This window comes from Dermacentor variabilis, chromosome 4 (genome assembly GCF_050947875.1).
Source record: "Dermacentor variabilis isolate Ectoservices chromosome 4, ASM5094787v1, whole genome shotgun sequence".
NCBI classification, from domain to species: Eukaryota; Metazoa; Arthropoda; class Arachnida; order Ixodida; family Ixodidae; genus Dermacentor; species Dermacentor variabilis.
The window spans coordinates 2851080-2869426 of record NC_134571.1 but is presented as its reverse complement, the minus strand read 5'-3'; the positions used below and the strand labels follow the sequence as shown (position 1 = coordinate 2869426).

The window sequence follows — 18347 nt, the reverse complement described above, 5'->3', positions numbered from 1 at the left end:
TTACCCTTGGAGGATCGCGGGAAAGGGCCCAGAAGATCTATACCAACTTGCTCAAAGGGGACGCTAGAAGGGGGAACCGGTTGAAGCAGGCCATCTGGCGCTTGTGGCGGGCGCTTGTGGCGGACGCTTGTAGCGCTGGCATTGAGAGCAGCTGGCGACGTACCGTTCAATATCTTTCCGCATCTTAGGCCAGTAAAAACGTTCTTGAGCCCGGTAGAGTGTACGTGTGGAACCAAGATGACCGGAAGTTGGCTCATCGTGCATGGCGTGTAATACTTGGTGGCGAAGGTTCTTGGGGACAACTAAAAGGTAGCGTGCACCGGTGGTCGAGTAGCTCTTTTTATACAGCGCGCCACCAGCCCGTAGGCGAAAGCGACTGCCTTCAGGTGACTCCTGTGCTGCCGCAAAGAGCGGTTGTAAGCTCTCGTCCTTGTGCTGTTCGGATATGACGGTACCCATATCCGGAAATTCCAGGGACACAAAAGCGATGTATTCATCAAAATTGTCCGCATCACATTCAGTTGTTTGAAGTGGCATCCAAGAGAGACAATCAGCGTCAGCATGCCGCCGGCCACTTTTGTAGCAAATAACGAAATCGTATTCCTGTAGACGGAGGGCCCAGCGCGCTAGTCGTCCTGAGGGATCCCGCAGATTCACAAGCCAGCATAGCGAATGATGATCTGTTATCACAGTGAAGGGGTGCCCATAGAGATACGAACGAAACCGCTACACGGCGAAGATGACCGCCAGACACTCTTGTTCGGTGACTGTGTAGTTACGCTCGGAGCGGCTCAAGGACCGGCTAGCGTAAGAGATCACGTGCTCACTGTCGCCAACACGCTGAACTAGCACAGCACCGATGCCTACGCCGCTGGCATCGGTGTGAACCTCAGTTGGTGATGAAGGATCAAAGTGGCGAAGAATTGGTTGGGATGTCAACAGGAACTTGAGCTGGCGAAACGATGAGTCGCAATCTGCAGTCCACTCAAAGGGAATGCCTTTTTGGAGAAGGCGTGTAAGGGGATGAGCCATGTCAGCAAATTGGGGAATGAATCGGCGAAAATAGGAGCACAAGTCGAAGAAACTCCTTAACTGCTTGACAGAGTTGGGTACTCTAAATGCTTCTACGGCCGCAGTCTTTTGTGGATCTGGTCGGATACCTTCTTTAGCGACCAGATGGCCTAGCACAAGAGTCTGTCGTTCCCCAAAACATCATTTTTTTTAATTGAGCACAAGACCCGCTTTCTCCAAGCAGTTCAAGACCAAATCCAAACGTTTGTTGTGCTCACTAAACGTTCGCCCGAAGATCACAACGTCGTCTAAGTAGCACATGCAAACTTCCCATTTTAAGCCGCATAATATCGTGTCCATGAACCTTTCGAACGTTGCGGGCGCGTTACACAACCCGAAAGGCATCACGTTAAACTCGAATAGTCCGTCGGGTGTTACAAATGCTGTCTTTCCTCTGTCGTCCTTGTGTATAGGAATTTGCCAGTAACCTGACCGTAAATCGATTGAGGAAAAGTAAGATGCCGCAAAGAGACAGTCGATGGCGTCGTCAATTCGTGGGAGCGTATATACATCTTTCTTAGTAACGGTGTTTAGGCGACGGTAATCAACACAGAACCGCCACGTACCGTCTTTCTTCTTCACCAATATCACGGGGACTGCCCAAGGACTAGATGATTCTTGAATGACGCCTTTGCATAGCATTTCTTGGACCTGATCGCTGATTATCTTGCGTTCTGATGGGGATACACGATAGGGTTTTTGTCGGATTGGCTGGGCGGCTCCTGTGTTGATGCAGTGATGAGTTCTGGACGCAGGAATTGATGGCGGTCCATTGTGCTGCGCAAAGTCGTATACCGAGGTATGTTTCGTAAGCAGGGGCATCAAAACTCGACGCTTGTTATCGGCGAGTCACTGATCAATCATGGAAAGTATCTTCGAGCTCCCGGGGCTCGAGACACTGGTTGCTCCTCCATCGGGGAGCTCTGCAAGTACTGCCACCGATACGGGCAAGTCTTCCTGAAACGTGGCAATCTTTAGGCCTTGAGGTAGCACTGCCGCTTCAGTGGAACAGTTTAGCGCCCACAGCCCCGCGCATCCATTGGTCACTGAGACCACGCAGTGCGGAACTAACACGTTTTTCTTGAGGCAGTTCCGATGTACAGGTTCCACTGCAGTATCGAACGAGATAGGAGTCGGAGATGAACAGGCGACGGCAACATGCATCGCAGATAAGGCGGGCACAACCGTATGCTCAGACACGCACAACACACTCTCCGGGCAAGCTTCACTTTCAAAGAGCACAGGTGAAACACTGGTGTCGACACTGAGTTCTCCCGTCCGGCAGTCAACATTCGCACCACACAATTGCAAAAAGTCAATCCCCAGAATCACGTCATGCAAGGAGCGAGGAAGAACAGTAAACTCTGCATTAAAAACTTTCCCACCCAAAGACACATCCACGTTACACACACCAACCGGGTATAATGCTTCACCACTGACTCCACGGAAACTTGTGCACTGGTCCCAACGAAACATAACCTTGCATCCCAGAAGGCCTTTAAACCCCACACTCACGACCGAGACAGTTGCTCCCGTGTCGACTAAAGCCATTGTAGAGACCCCATCAATCAGTACATGAACCTTATTCTTTAGCATGAAAATAGTTGGAGGCAGTTGAGTCGGCAGCACACATTTTCCAGCGACCTCACCTCCATCGGCTGCGCTGGCTAGTTTCCCGGCGGGGGCGACATGAAACGGCGCCGAGGCGATGGTGACGTGAATCGCGGCCGAGGGGATGGTGATCGAGAGGCTCGGAAGGCTGGTGGTGGCGTCAGAGTACAGTCGGAGGCAGGGGAGCGGTAGCAGTTCCGGGTTCTTTCTTCTCCAAAGTAGGTCTCCTGTGCGGTGCATCGGTCCTCTCGAAAGTGGCTTCCTGAAGTGGAGTTTCCTGGCCACTGAGTGCGCAGTGTACGACCGCTAGACCGCATAGTCGGCGCTGACGATCCGTAGTTTGATGCTCGGCGTCGGCTACAGTACCTAGCTATATGGCCAGGCATGCCGCAGCAGTAAAACACTGGCGAAGGGCGAACTTCAGAATGTGGATTGAAGTATTCTGCCGAAGACATCAGTTGAGGGTAACGAGGCTCTTCCCCTTGAAAGTTGTAGGTAGCGGCGAGTCTTCGTGGACGAAAATTGTGTGGGCGTGGATCAAAACGTTGAGGGGGCGAATCATTGCGTGGTGGTTCGGTCGTAATGTAATGCGGTTCGTCTCTGGAGCTGTTAAGATCTGCGACGTTCACCGAGTGGTTCCAAGTAGCCGAAGGGGGGTTCCCAAAGAGTGTTTAGGAAAATGGAGGAGCTGCAACGTGGCGCCGCATAACGTGCCTGTTCGTCATGTCGCTGGGGCTCCTCGCGGACTATCTGGCGGATGGTGGACGAAAGGTCTGGGAGCGGAGGACTCGTGTCAACACTTGCTACAGTCGTTACATTGGCCAGCCGTCCAAACTTTGGTGTAATTCGGCGAGTCTTCAGCGCCTCGAACGTACGGCAGTGCCGTATCAGTTCTGATACAGTGTCCAAGTTCTCTTTACCAATGAGGAAGTTGTACACGTCTTCCGCTATTCCTTTTACCACGTGCCCCACTTTATCTTCCTCTGTCATTTGAGGGTTGACGGTGCGGCACAGCTTCAAAATTTCTTCGATATAGGTAGTGCAAGTCTTGCCGGGTACCTGAGCTCTCTGGGCTAATCTGAGTTCCGCACGTTTCTTCTTTGTGTCTGAGTCACCGAAACACTTTTTGATCTCCTCAACGAAGCGTGTCCATGTAGTTAGCATGTCCGTGTGGTTGTCATACCATACCAACACCGTGCCGGCCAAGAAGAAAACAACGTTCCTAAGCTGACTGGCAGCGTTCCAGTTATTGTATTGGCTTACCCTTTCGTAATGGGTTAGCCACTCATCGACATCTTCCTCTGCCTTCGCCGAGAACGTGCGTGGTTCTCGGTAGTGCTGGATAGAAACTGGGCTTGCCGAGGCACTGCTGGTGAGGGTATTTTGCTCTGTGGCCATGACTGAGCGCGACGGTGAAAGACCGGCGAGGCGACGGCTTCGGCATAGCTCTTGTGCTGGTGGCTCCGTTGTAGGTCGTGGCAGTTACCCCGCACAGCACCACCAATTGTTACACACGAGGTGTTTTAATGCAGAACCAGATGAATCTGGTTGATAGGCGCAGTTGTTGAAGAGCGGTCTTGCGGCAGCTTGGCTAACGTCATTCTCTTCCTTTTTTCATCTGGTTGTCTGCGCGGCAGGCGTGGTTCACGACAGCTTGTGACAATATATATATATATATTCTAAGCTGACCCCCTAAAGTCCGAAGCCCAAATATATATATATATATATATTTTACCTCGAATGTAGGCTGAACAAAAAACGCGAGGACAGCGTTCACAAAATGCAAACAGCATTTATTGAATCTGAACGTGCAGAGCTCATTCAACGTCGTCGTCGCTGCTAGACTCGTCGCTGTGTTCCTTGTCACTGTCACCTTCAAACAGTGCACTATCTTCGGTACCGTCAAGTGCATTAGATGTGCTGCACTTTTTAAAGGCGCGCACGATCAAAGTACCTGGGATGTCATCCCACGCTGCAGCTACCCAGCCCGCCAGCTGCGATAGCGATGCACGTTTGATGCGGCTTGTTGCCGTTAGCATGTGGTCTTCGTCAGTCAACCAGTCTGTATAATATTTCTGCAGATGATCCTACAACGGTTTGTTGATGCAGACATCAAGTGGCTGCAACTGGCCTGTCATGCCGCCTGGTATGACAGCGAGGTCTGTGTTCGCTTGGGTGAGCGCAGCCTTCACATTGTCGGTCAAGTGTCCACGATAAGAGTCGACGACTAGAAGCGAGTTCTTTGTCAAAAGGGTTCCTGGACGCCGTCGCCACACAATCTTAACCCACTCTTCCACCATCGCATCCATCATCCACCCGTTCTCATTTGCCCGCACAATGACATTTCTTGGGAAAGTTTCTCGAGCAAGCAGTGTCTTCCTTTTAAATATCATATAAGGAGGGAGTTTATGTCCATCAGCTGTGCAGAACAGCATCACAGTTGCGTGCTGCTTCTCGTAGCCCGCAGAGCGCACCTTCACCTCCTTGGCACCCTTTTAATTCACGGTGTACGTTACTGGCACATCAAAACACACAGACGTCTGGTCTGCGTTTCCGATTTGCCGAAGGTTGTAGCCTGCCGCTTCTCTCTTTCGCAGCACGTAGCGCTGAAAAGCTATCAGCTTTTCTTCAAAATCGCTTGGCAGCTTCTGGGTGATTGAAGTGCGACGTCGGAGGCTGAAGCTGAAGCGCTTCACGAATTTCTGAAGCCAGCCCCAGCTGGCTTTGAAATCCTTTGGCGTGACTGTGTTGCTGTGCGTTAGCATGGATGGTAGCCATCACCTCAAACCTTTCATTATCGGTCTGTCAAGTATGTTCTTTATTTTGGGAAATCCTCGGTGTACGCACACACATGCAATCTGTGTTCCGTCCCGCCACACCGCACACAGCTTGCTCCGCCAATTACTTCTCTCACTCAGTTCATAGTCACGCGTTCCCCGCATTCCGACCGCGCACATTGCCACACACAGTTTCCTACCGTCAAATGACTGCTACTCTACACATTTGCCTACTGTCTCGTGCCTGCGACTCTACGCCACCTGGCGTCGGCCCAGTACTCTCACAGTCGCCCCCCCTCCCCCCCCGTTTTACCCTGTGAAGAGGTGTCACACTCACTGATCTCGGGGCCGTGCAGATGTTTGGAGAGATGGAGTCGGGAGAGACAGGCGAACACAGCAAACAGATTTTACTAATAACCAACCCAAAATAAAACACACTCAAAACTCAACTGACAAAGATAAACTCCACACTTCAGTAGCCTAAATATGTCCTTATTCTCCTCTACCTGTGTCCTTAGCGTGTTTCGCGCGCAAGTCCGGCGACCCTGGCCTATGGCTGCACGCTAACAAAAAGGGAAGCTCTTACAAAGTTCAGTCATGGTGTGTGACTCCAAGTCCGATGTGCGTTGGCTCTTGATCCCAGTTGGTGCTCCCGCCAACTCCGCAAGTTTTGCTTCCTTGGTATCGGCCGGCCAGCTCCTCTGTCTCGGATGTCGGCGCCCCGAACTATGTTGGTGACGTGTCACACAGGCCTGCCTGGCTAGGTCTAACACCGGGCTTCGCCGCTACCTCTCCATGTGCTGACGAGAAGCCCCGGGGACTATCGTCCGTGCTGGTCTGCCGAAGGAGGGGGTCTAATTCCTGGAGTGCCCAGCAGCGCCATGGGAGGCTGCAGCAGGTGCAGGGAGCCTCGCTCGAACATCACCGAGGTCGACGGCTACACCCTGGGTTGCCAGCATGACGAGCCTGTCCAAACCTCCATGGGTCCCATCGCCAGTACGAAGCTGGTGCTCCAACCTTCTTGGCAGAGAGCCACGTCGGTAATCCCACCTTGGCGCTGCTTCTTCTCCGATCACACCTCGGGTCACGCGCCTCGAGGGCTCGTGCCGTTCGGACCGGTCGGCGCACATCGTCCTCTTCTTCTCTTTTAGTGCCACATGCCTCCTACATATGACAAGAGGGCTTCCAAGGCACATGATAAGGGCTCAGCTGGTCTGCATTAGTGAGGCCTTTCTGTTTCCCTGTAGCTGGGTCTCGTGAGTCTGTAGGCATTGCGTCCAATGTGTGCAGTCACTCTAAATGGTGATGTGCGTCGAGGGGCCACAACTTTTGCAGTTCTAAGGATAGACCTTCGTTGTTCATGCAGCAATTTGTCTGAAGTACACAGACATTTGCTTGCGTGTGCGGGTGAACGGACTCATCATTGTTTAAAGGGGAACATGGGTCTTAAGAACCGAAAATCGTGAAATAAATAGATTTTTGGGAACTACTTCTCAAGGCATCTATAATGCCTAATCTATACTGTACCAAAACAATTTGCCCTAAAATGCACCCTAAGTGTCCGAAAAAAATTATTTTGCCAGCACGGATGGCAGGAAATGACCCCAAAATCCCGCAGAAACATCGGATTTCATGGAGCTATTTCTCGTCTTTCCAGCTGCTGAGTGCCGCCATGTTGGTATCGTTCAAAAGCTTAAAGTTCTGCCTTTCAGTTCCCCACATCCTTGACGACGATGGCCACATAGAAAAAGTGCAAACGTAAAACAATCAGGGACCAGTCTGACGAAGCTCGCAACACACATGGCCCTCCTGTTCGCTCAGTGTGCCAGAGCAGTAAGAGGCGCCTTCTGATTGGCTGTTACTATGGCAACTAGGCCTAGCAGACGAGCTCGTCTTCTAGGCCTGGCAGTGGGTCACTTTTAAAACTGCTGATATGCCGTTTTTTTCGTTCATCATACTGTGAACATAAGCAGCAAATCAACCCTGTGTAAAAAAAAAAAAAAAAAGTTTGAAACCAAACATGCTTCCATGAAAAGTGAAGCACAAGCTGTCTCTACTTACTACGGCAAGAAAGTGGAGGCGGTTATCCTAAGGTTCAGACGAGCTGACAAGATCGCGCCAGAGAGAAGTCACTGTGTCGTGCAATCTCATACCGCATCAGCAATAACACAGGAGCAAAGCTAACCATTGCCCTTTGTCCCCGCGTGGATGTTTACTTTGTAGACCGCAGACGTTGTGCCGATGCCTATACCCGTGCCTCTCGTGCGTACACGGGTCCGTGTTGGTGCATCCAGATTCTGTTACGAGCCTATACGTGCGCCTAATGTCTGCATCAGCGGGAAAATTTTTCATATTTAATTATATTGTTATTATTATTTCCTGGTTTTTAAGCTTGAAATTTATATTTTCCCAATTTTTTTTAGTTTACTTCTTTTTCCTCAAGTACAGCTTTTTTAATGTCACCAATTTTGGGATCAGCACAGTGTCCCTTCTACTGATTCGATTCTTGTCCTTCTTTATTTTCCTAAATGCAGGTGAGTCACAGAGTGCACAAATTTTTTTATACAGTGTCTTAAGACGCTGAAATATTTTGAAATCCTGTAGAAATCCTGTAGAAATTTTTAACAAGAATTCACTTTTGTAAAGCTGCAACTTTAGAATTTCATAACTATGGCTAAAGTACAGATACAAACACTCAAGGGTTAACTTGCAGTATTTGAACATCCAGGAACATACCTGCTTAATTTTAGCTTTGTTGTTGCAGTAAATTTTTGCAAATCACGTCCCAAAATTTTAACACAAGAATTGTAACTACGTTTTTTTTTATTGACCTCATAAAAAATCTAATTGCATATTTATAAGCAGCTAGCACACAAGATTGGATGTGTCCTGAAAGTTTCATGTGTCTAGAGCGAGTAACAAAAATGGTTGTTCTGGATGCCATATCCCCTCATATTTTTAATGCTGTTTCTTTTTGTACTTTTCTCAAAACACAAATTTTCCGCTGCATTTAATATTCTGGCCTCAATATCTCAACACGAGGAACAGATAGAACAATGTTTTTTTGCACAATGGAGTCTAATGTATACTCTATGAAGTATAGCAAGCAAATCTTTTTTGTTTTCACTTTGGAAATTAATTATTTTGCTACAATTCCTGCCACATGGTTGCCATAATTTGTGGGCTCGTTTTCAAGGGTTGTAAAGTACCTATTCAGGGTCACATAAAAAATGTGCTTGCTATCCTCCATTCCTTACTTTGTATATTATCTAAACATGCCTTACAAATAATTTTCTGTTGTGCCATTTATTTTCCATTGTGGCCTTAAACAACGGAAGTGAAATGTTAATTATTGTAGAAACTAATTGAAACTAATTACATATTTGAAGTTAGCACAAAAATCTTAATAAGATGAAGAGTTTCATTATTATTAATGAAAAAGAGGATGAACATTACTTCAATAGCAGTGTCCCCCCTTAAGCAGGGTGTGTGTACGGGCTAGTTGGTATTCCACTGCAAACTTGACTACAGCGCGTACAAAGACAAAAGGACCGAAAGAATGATGAAAATAGGTACTTAGACGTGTAGTGGCTGCTCACGCTTGATGTATTAAACTTCACCAGCAGCATGAAATCATCATAAAATTCAGCACAAACTCAAACATATTCTTAGATTAGATAGAAACAAATGCTAGAAACTGTGCCTGCTCCCGCACTGCCAGCGATATATTTAATCTGTTGCGAACATCCGTATCCAACCAAATATTTGAACATGATTTAATACCTTGCTTTTGAATCAAATATGAATAGTGATAATATAATATTCGATGGTACTTGAAATTTTCGAACATTCGCACACCCCTATTTTTTGTTGTCTACAATGTGGGTGTCTTTGTGTCCAAAGGCACCCCACAGGAAATCAGGTGGGAAGACTTATGGGTAGGTGAGTGCTACGAGTTATGTGAGATCATGCTGACATTGATCGATTCTGTTCCCAGCAAGTGCCAAGTACGGAAACCACCGCTGGATCCTTATATTTCCCACGTATGGTTGGCCAGCCATGTTCTGCTGGTGTGCAGGCTGGTGTTATGAGCAAGTGGGGGAGAGAATCCCAGCCTTTCCCACAGCTCCAAAGTTAAGTGCCTGGTTTACCACACGGGTGCATACCCTGAGTAAAACCCACACCTTTACCTTTGGCCTGACGTTGGTTGTAGCCAGAACGTAATTCTTGGCAGTCACAGTGTTGCTGCACTGATGGTTTCTACGATGGTGGCGAATGTGGCAGCACTGCCGGCAGCAGCACACCAATGCCAGCAGGAGAAGCAGAAGCAGCACAGCAGCGCCCCCTAGTGGCCAGGCAAGGGGCAGGCCCTCAAAAGCACACGAGCCATCACCCAGGCAGCCACATTGGAAGCCATCTGCCAACTGCACGCAGCTCTCCCCCGTTTCACAAGCTGTGCACGCCTCGACCAGTTCACAACGGTTGCCCTGTCAGAAAGAGGACAGTAAAACTTATTTGGACACAGTGCAAAGGAAGGTGATACACACAAGTGTTGCGGATGCTCAAACTCCTCGCAAAGAAAAACTCTGCTTACAGGAAATGGGTCCCAAACTTTCTCTGACCCGGTAAAGTGCCACAGTGAAAGGTGCCAAAATTGCAACTTCTTGAACGCCCCTGACAATGCTACGACACTTCCAGCATGCACCCCACAAACCATCTGTTAGAATGAAATCCAAGTTTTAAGGTGGTGATGCACTGTAGTGCATGTGATGGTTGTGTGGAGATTGTGGCACAACCCATTGCCTTCTTTTGTGGGAGGGCGATTCACTTATCATTCCACAGCAGCAGAGAGCCTGCTGGTCACTCAGCTGTCACGAATCAGCCTGGAATCCCTTCCCATAGTAATTCATTATCACTGTTGTGCACAAGCAGCGCAGCTCTTTTACACCCCATTCACACATGCCAGCCCAAGTAAATACCTTTCCAATGCTTGCATGATGGCTGCTCAGAGGAGGCATGACTTAGAGAGGCAAATTGTGACTTAGAGAGGCAAATATGGTTATACACACAAAATACTGGGCTTTTAACTTCACATTTTAAACTGAGATTTCAATTTGATATACAGTTCACTCTGTTTATACAGAATATGATGGGACAAAAAAATGTGTTCCATTTAGCCAAAGTTTCACTTAAGCAAACTACACAAAAATCTCCAGCAATCACTTTACTGAAAAACCACCTAATGTTCCAATATTACTGTGGTGAAAAAAGAAAGAAAGTCTTCGCTGCGCTCTGCCTCCAATATTGTAGCTTCTTTTGCAGAAAGTTGTGCTCATTCACAAAAGGATTCCCTATTCTCATGGAACATTCCTCATGTTCAAAATAGCACTGTAGACATTCCAGTGCATCTCAGTTGCCATCTGATATGAAACAGTAACACACACTGAAACGGTAATATCTACATGTCTTCATCAACAGAATTAGTCTTTGACATAATAGTTCTGCGGAAACCCGCAAGGTGGAGAGAAATAAGTAATAAAGGGAAAGTCAGACATCCACCCATTCGTAGCAATTGCTGCAAAGGAAACCCGTATGGATTCCTTGAAAGAAAAGCTTTGCAGTTGAAGAAAAGTTCGTCCTGACCCGGGACTTGAACCCGGGACCACCGCCTTTCCGGGGCAGCCACTCTAATTACGTCAATTACGTCAATTTATGTCAGTTATGTCAATAATTACATCAAACTCTTGCCTTTGCTTCGAGTTGTTGACTCGACTTAGCCTTGCCATTTGCTAGCCGCCTGGTTAGCTCAGATGGTAGAGCGGCTCCCCGGAAAGGCGGTGGTCCAGGTTCGAGTACCGGACTACGAAGAATTTTTCTTCAGCTGCGACGCTTTCCTTTTGAGGAACTCGTATGGGTTTCCTTTGTAGCAATTGCTACAAACGGGTGGATGTCTGACTTTCCCTTTAAGAATTAGTCTTTGCCACAAACATCACCCATAATATTTTCAACTGTCTCCTCAGAGCAGGTAACAAGGACATCATCTGAGGTCTCTTATTTTTGGCAGTGTGGACAAAGCAGTAGTTGCAGCCTGACTACAAGATGCTACCTACTCCGTCAAAAACCTGACAAAGTTGTCGGCTTTCTGTGAGTTGTATGATGACCCCATAAATGCGCGAGTTTGGCTTCTATTTTGCTTTAAAACCATTAATCCGTGTACTTCTATTTGCTTAGTAATTTGTCTTTCACTTGCACATGGTCTACTAAGCTCTGGAAAGACAGTGATCAAGGTCCCACAACCATGCTGTCAAATGTCCTTGCAAAGCTCATTCTTGTGTGACTAATACCCATGACATACGAGCACTCCAAAATCCTTTGAGCTAAGGGACATCTACTGGAAAGGCATTCGCATAACATGACATATGACCAAGGAGTATCTCCTTTCTGGCAAGGGAGACATCTGAACTACTTTTGCACATAAAGGCGCAGTCTCGTGTGCAGGCCATCAACAACACAAAAGTTGTTGAAATACTACGTAGCCTTGGTGATAATTTATATTGCTTACAAAAATGTCTCTAACAGTTACCAGACATCTCATAGTGAACATTTATTGCAGCCACACTCTCAAACACACACAAGTGTCGCCAGTGTCGCATCACTGTACTCACAACACTTCCCTTGGGCAGCTTCGTCCGCATGTTTTTCCAGCCTTTATCGGCGCAGCATTACGGTTAACTAGAATATGTGGCCAATGTGCCGACTGACACAAGCCCTGCGTTATATTATGTGTGACGCAAAGTGGTGCTTGTAGCAACAGCGTTGTTGCTAACTACTGAATGCATCTAGCAAACTACAGCTCTACGCATGCCAGCCTAGAGCACAATTTTTTAGCGCCTTGTCAGTTTCAGTTTAAACAAGCAGCAGCTTCTGTTTTGTGCAGCACATTCTGGAAAAAATATAAAGGAGACTGCACTATACCATATGTCATGAGCAAAAATATTTGTCACAAGGGGTCCTTCAGCACAAAGTAAAGGAGTTTACTTCAAAGGACTTCAGTCTGCTCAAGTGCCAGGGGTATAAAATACCTAGGGAAAGGGTCGACGCATTTTACACAACTCGTGACTTCAGCTTCAACTGGTTCTTCAGTCCATACTGGGCCTCTTTGATTACCCGCCCCTGAAAGTCCCGGACTGCCTGGGACTGCTGTCCTTCGGAAGCTCCATCCGCCTGGCCTAGAGATGCCAGATTTGTGTTAGTTTTTCATAGATTTGAAGTCTGAGACCGCCCACAAACTGTCTGGGCTGTGAATAGATATTTGCTTGGACCAGTGCAAACAGATAGCATACAACGGCTGTCTGAAGAAGGTGCGCATGGCGTCAGCTGCCATGTTGCGAAATATGCCGTGTGCTTCTGCATACCGTATTAACCTCATTCTAAGGCACACACAATTTTCACAGGTTTCAAGTTAGAAAATAAAAGTGTTGCCCTTATTCTATTTGAAGTTATCTTGGTGAATATTTTATACAATTATATATGATTCATTATAGAAATACAGTAAAAGCTCGTTATTCACAACTCTTTATTTCAAAATTTCGGATAAGTCAAAGAAGCCGCTGCAATTTGTCCAACAATGCATTGAAAGCAATATGTAACACATCCCACTAACTCACATTGAAATCTGCATCACCACAGATCATTCAAACTCTGTGCAATCGTGGATGGGGAGAGTGCTAGTGTGCAGGAGTACATTGGCAATGCTGGCATCACCGCACAGTCTGCACAACTTTGCTCTTTCCATCTACAGCCCTTGTTTAGGCCCGACTGGAGAGAGACGCAGTTGTGCCTGGCCAGGCATGGCCAACGCCTCTGTTGCAGGTTGGCTATCTTCCTCTCTCAAGACCTTCAAGATAAAAATGCGGAGGCAGCACTGCATGTTTTTTCTTCTCTTTTTTTTATTTTACATCTTGCAGGCTATGCTCTTTCTCTAAGAGATGTTCTACTGAGAAGCGGCACCAGGTAATGTGTGAAACATGGCGGCTGTGATGTTCATCGGTGCTTGTGTTACCAAAAAGCATAGCCTTGGAGATTTGTGGCTATTACTCAAAGCAAAGCATCGCTGGTACACATGTTTGGATGCCACCTATATGTATAGTGGAATCCAGCAGCTTGCAGCCGGTGCAGCTACGAGAATACAATGGAGATCGACGTCGCAGCAGGTTGTGGTGTATTTCGCGAGTGCATTTTTAGAGCGCAGCTCTTGTTCCTGAGGCGAGCATCGGCAGGGCAGAGGCGTGTTTGTAGTCCAATGTTTTCAATGCGCATTGCTTGTGACCAGTAACGCGATGCTGCTTGTGCCGCACCAGCTGAAATGCTGTCCCCTCTAGATTTTGAAACACGCACCAACGGCTGCACTCTTTGGAGCGGGTGCAGAACGACCCCCAACCTGTACACCGCTTTGAACACTTTGAATGGCTGTGTACAACTGTCGGCGAAGCGGTGTGGGTACCATTTATTGCGTCAGCAATTACAGTAGAACCTCGTTCATACGTTTTAGAAGAAACCACGAGAAAAAACGTTCTAACCGAAGTAACTAAAAAAATTTCACAGACTCAACTATAGTTGACATCTACGTGATGCTAAACGTCGCGTCAATCAAATGATTGAAAAACCCCTTCACTGGGGCCTTTGAGGTGTTGTAAATAAATAGAATAAATAAAAAGTATGCTTCCGCTGTAAAAATACTTGTGTGCAGATTTAGTATGCCAAACGTTGAAAATGAGGGTCCGAGAGCTGCGTAAGCAACACCAGCAGATTCGAGTAAATACGATACGTGCTTGAAAGGTATTTGCTTGTCAGCTCGCCTTATCGTTATCCTTTGCACTTTGATGATGTTCTGGTCTTGCGATCCTTCGAGTAGCTTGCTTTTACTGAGTTCCAGAAGGTCATCTTCCGACCATGTGAGCCCACTGAAACAGTAATCTCCTCAAATGCTACAAGTTTCAAGAGTCTATCGTACTGCAGTTTGTTGCGAACTTCGAGAAGAAGGTCGCCACTTCCCAAGTTCGTTACTTTATAGCCTGGGCCATTTGTTTTCATGAGACATTTTGTAAGAAGAAATTGTGAGATCATTTGGACTGTCTTAGTATCATGCTGACTGTGTACAACGTCGTACTTAGGAAAAGACTGTTTCGCTTGCATAAAGAAAGTGAACGTTTTATTGGTGCGCCCCTTTTGCAGGAAGCGATCAGGTAATGGAGGAAAACCATTTATTGTCTTGGCATTCCTTCATGGCATCAGTGAAATTTCGTTATATTGAAATGGCATACAAACACACTTTGTTATATTGAGGTTCTAAATACATGGTGTGCTATAGTATGAAAAGTTAAACACTTCATTATATCTAAAATTTTGTTAAATTGAAGTTTGTTATATCGATGTTTAACTGTATAACATATCCAACGTTGGATAACTACACTAGGTTGACCCTAGCTGCCAAGATATTCAGAAGTGAGAAGAAATGAGCAGAAGACAGGAAAGTTGGAAAAGTAGGAGAGAAAGAATAAAAGAGTAAAGGAGGGGATAGGAAAAGGCGACTGCCGATTTCCTCCGGTTAGGGTCACTCCGGGGGTGCCGCCTACGTGAAGAAAAGGCCAAAGAGGTGTGTTGCCTCCGCTGAGCAGCCATAAAAGTCCAAACACCCTGCGTCAGCTCAACGTCCTGAATCCCCTTTTCCTCAGACATGGCTACACTGCGCACGGCTACACATGAGACAGTCCAACCCCCATGTGCGTGAGTCCGTGGTGTCACAACATACCATATGGCTGCTGACGCAGATGCCCCAGTGACGGAAGCAGTTTGAAGTTTGTCGTGGTGTATCCGACACAATCTGCAGTCCTATTGGCTGCTAACAGACCAACCTTCACATACGCTTTTGCACTTTACGAAATACATGCTGCTTTTGTTGTTGATCCCTCTGTCCATGTCACATTATAATTTCAATCGGTCCTGTGGACTTGCATGAACCTTGTAAGCAGCAGAGGCGATCCTCGGTTGACGCAGCGCCGTTCAGGTGCTTTCTGTGGCCTGTACATGACATGCTCAGCGCTCCTTTTGTGCCAAAAATGAAGTGAAATGCTCACATGGGAGGGATCAAGCCTGAGTGGCTCCGTGGCGAATATGACATGCGGCAATGCACGGGTCTCTACTTTGAATATATTGAATATTCAAAAAATTGAAAAGCAGATATTCGATTTACGGATCAAATTATTCGAATGCTCACTATTCAGTTAAATTCGTTGGTATTCGAGTATTCGCACACCCCAAGTAACTATGCTCTATTAGCCTAAGGAGTTGCTTTTCTGACATATATGGGTGTGATATTGGTGTGAGCTTTCCATGCGAGTGGTAACACAGTACGATAGGGAGTTTGTTTGCATTTGTGTGAGAATTCCACCTAAACTGCATGTGCAATGAGCTAGCTTAACTACAGCAGTTAAGTGGCACATAAAGGGAGAGTGCGACATAAGCTGTGCTTTGCAAACATGTACGATTCGCTCAGGCTGTGATTACACGATGGAAGATTTCTGGTTGAGCCGGCGACGTGGCTCTCTGAGATTGTACCATCTCGGAGGCCATGCCAATGACTTCACTGAGCAGTAGTGGTGAGCTAGGTACGAGTTCGCAAGAAGGGAACGGCAGCCAAGAGAGTGACTTCTGGTCATGGTGACACTTAAAACCGCTGCGGACAATCCTCGACAGCTGGATTACGTTACTATGATGTGCCCTTTTGTCAGAGCTGGTCAGGCTGGAAGCTGCGGACAGTAAGCCGGACAATCCGGGAGTGCACAGTTGACGAAGCCCACTGACTAAAAAAGGGCTACAAAAAGTGCCAAAGTAAAAGCAATTCTGTGGAGCAACTCTGCATGACTTACATGCAGGTCATTGTCCTTCAAGGGTAGTCGCATAGGAGAGCAAAACCAAAGTAAAATGCCAAATCTTGCTTTGACATGCTCTATAAGACTGCTTTCAAACTAGGAGTCTGGGCAGGAAGAACAGAAGGATGTGCACAATAGAATGAAGCCCTGCCCTGCTGGTAAAGCATGCTGAAGTTGATGAACAGAATGCTCAGTTCATAGCACCTGGTAGGGGGTCAAGCAGTGGCAGTGACCATCCGGTTGGCACAAACCTCCATGAAGACATTGATTGGGTAGGCAATTTGCCAGCTCACAAACTCCATCAGTGCACTGGCCCTCAGCTACTGGCTCCTTGCACTGCGGGCCCTGCATGAAGTAGTAAGGTCAAACTTCATTTTAATGAACTAATGAATATAATAGAGCAATTTTAATTCCCCTTGAAATTTCCACTCATAGCAGGCTCATGTGATGGACAGAGGTGAATTAAGAGTCAAAGCCGACCTGAAAGTGCGTGGGGCAGGTACAGGTGTAGCCAGTGGTGAGCAGGGGTTGACAGGTTGCCCCATTCAGGCATGGCTGGCTGCCACAGACATCCACCAAGTGGCAGGAGAACTGGACATTGGCCAGCCTACGCAGCTGTGCATGACCAGCAGGCCGCAGATGTAGAGGAAGTGGCTGGCCACCAACCTGTGCATCATCCAGGCAGCCAACAAGACCTGCGACAGCGGGTGCCCCGCCCAGGTGCAGCTCACGGCCCTTGAGGTTCAGCACATCGTGGGGCCCTGGAGCAGCACCTGAGGCCTCGTAGCGCAGGTCAACAACAAGCTGTGCACTGCCTCCACGACGTTCGAGGCGCAGTGCGTGCCAGATGCCATCATCAACACGGCGGCCAGCCACACGCACCAAGCCCTCACCACTGCCACAGTCAAAGCGGTACTGCACATAGCCTCCTGATACCTGTACATTCCAAATCAGCCTCATTTGTTGTTTTCAGCAGTTGTCACATTAACGTACAATCTATTTGGTCATAGCACATACTACACCAACTGTAGCAGATATTACGCTCTAAAAATCACAATCCCTTGTAAACTACTTTTGCTTGTTTTTTTCTGTCTGTATGTGCAATTTCATTACCGTGGTGGTGACAGTTGCAGAGTAAGAATATAGTGCCTTGTGGAGCACTTTCATAACCTCCTATAGTTGCAAGAAAAATATCCAAACTCATAAGCGGTCACTAACTTGCTTTACGGGTTGATTGCAGATGATGCACTACAGTCAACGTCTGATTTTTGGGACTCTTTAGGGCCGCGAAAACATCAGAAAAATCGGGCAGCCTGAAAAAAATGAATGCATGCCTTTTACTGTGCCTACGGGCTCAAATCGCTACAGGCACGTCCGAAATAGATCTGACGGCCTGCATTATACACTTATTAGGCTTATTGGTGCTCGTACTGTGACAGGAGATGGCGGGTGCACACGTGTATAATTAAGAATGACTTAGAAAGGTTTGTGCTCGAGCTAGTTGGTATGGATCATTCATTTTAAACAGCGCCAAAAGACACACTGACAAGGAGTGCTCGTCTAGTTCACTTCCTTGTTCATGTGTTTTTGGTGCTGCTTAAAATGAATAATTAAGGAATACGTCAGGTATGTATCCAAGGGGGGTCCCGGGGGAGGCCCAGGCAGCCCCCTCCCTTTGCCCCCTACCCCATGCCACCACTCCTCACACACATTCCCAAAGCACCTCCAAATCAATCTTGAGACTTGACAACTATTCTGTGGTCAACATTTTGCTGAATTTTTCACTCCTTTTGCATGGTGGCAGTTATCGGCATCTCCTAGGGTGCGAAGGCCAGTTTTCTCATTTATTTGGTGCCCATGCATTTAACTCGAGATGCGTTCAGTTGCCACCATGTATTGCAACAGTCACGCACATCGATCTTACTTCGTTAGCTAAATCTTCTTTGCTCATACTGAT

The 18347-nt window shown here is 47.2% G+C and overlaps 1 protein-coding gene across 2 annotated transcripts in view; it reads right to left on the bottom strand.

The window, feature by feature from the left end:
- LOC142578574 (fat-like cadherin-related tumor suppressor homolog) overlaps positions 1 to 18347 on the bottom strand; it is a 512562-nt gene that overhangs the window by 40740 nt on the left and 453475 nt on the right. For both annotated transcript variants that reach the window (XR_012827230.1, XM_075687953.1), the window contains exons 32-34: positions 16871 to 17326; positions 16595 to 16735; positions 9650 to 9946 (exon numbers count right to left, since the gene is read on the bottom strand). Coding sequence is in view for 1 of the 2 variants with exons in the window: in XM_075687953.1 (XP_075544068.1) it covers positions 9650 to 9946; positions 16595 to 16735; positions 16871 to 17326 (894 nt within the window). In the remaining variant the exon portion in view is untranslated. The remainder of the gene's footprint in view (positions 1 to 9649; positions 9947 to 16594; positions 16736 to 16870; positions 17327 to 18347) is intronic.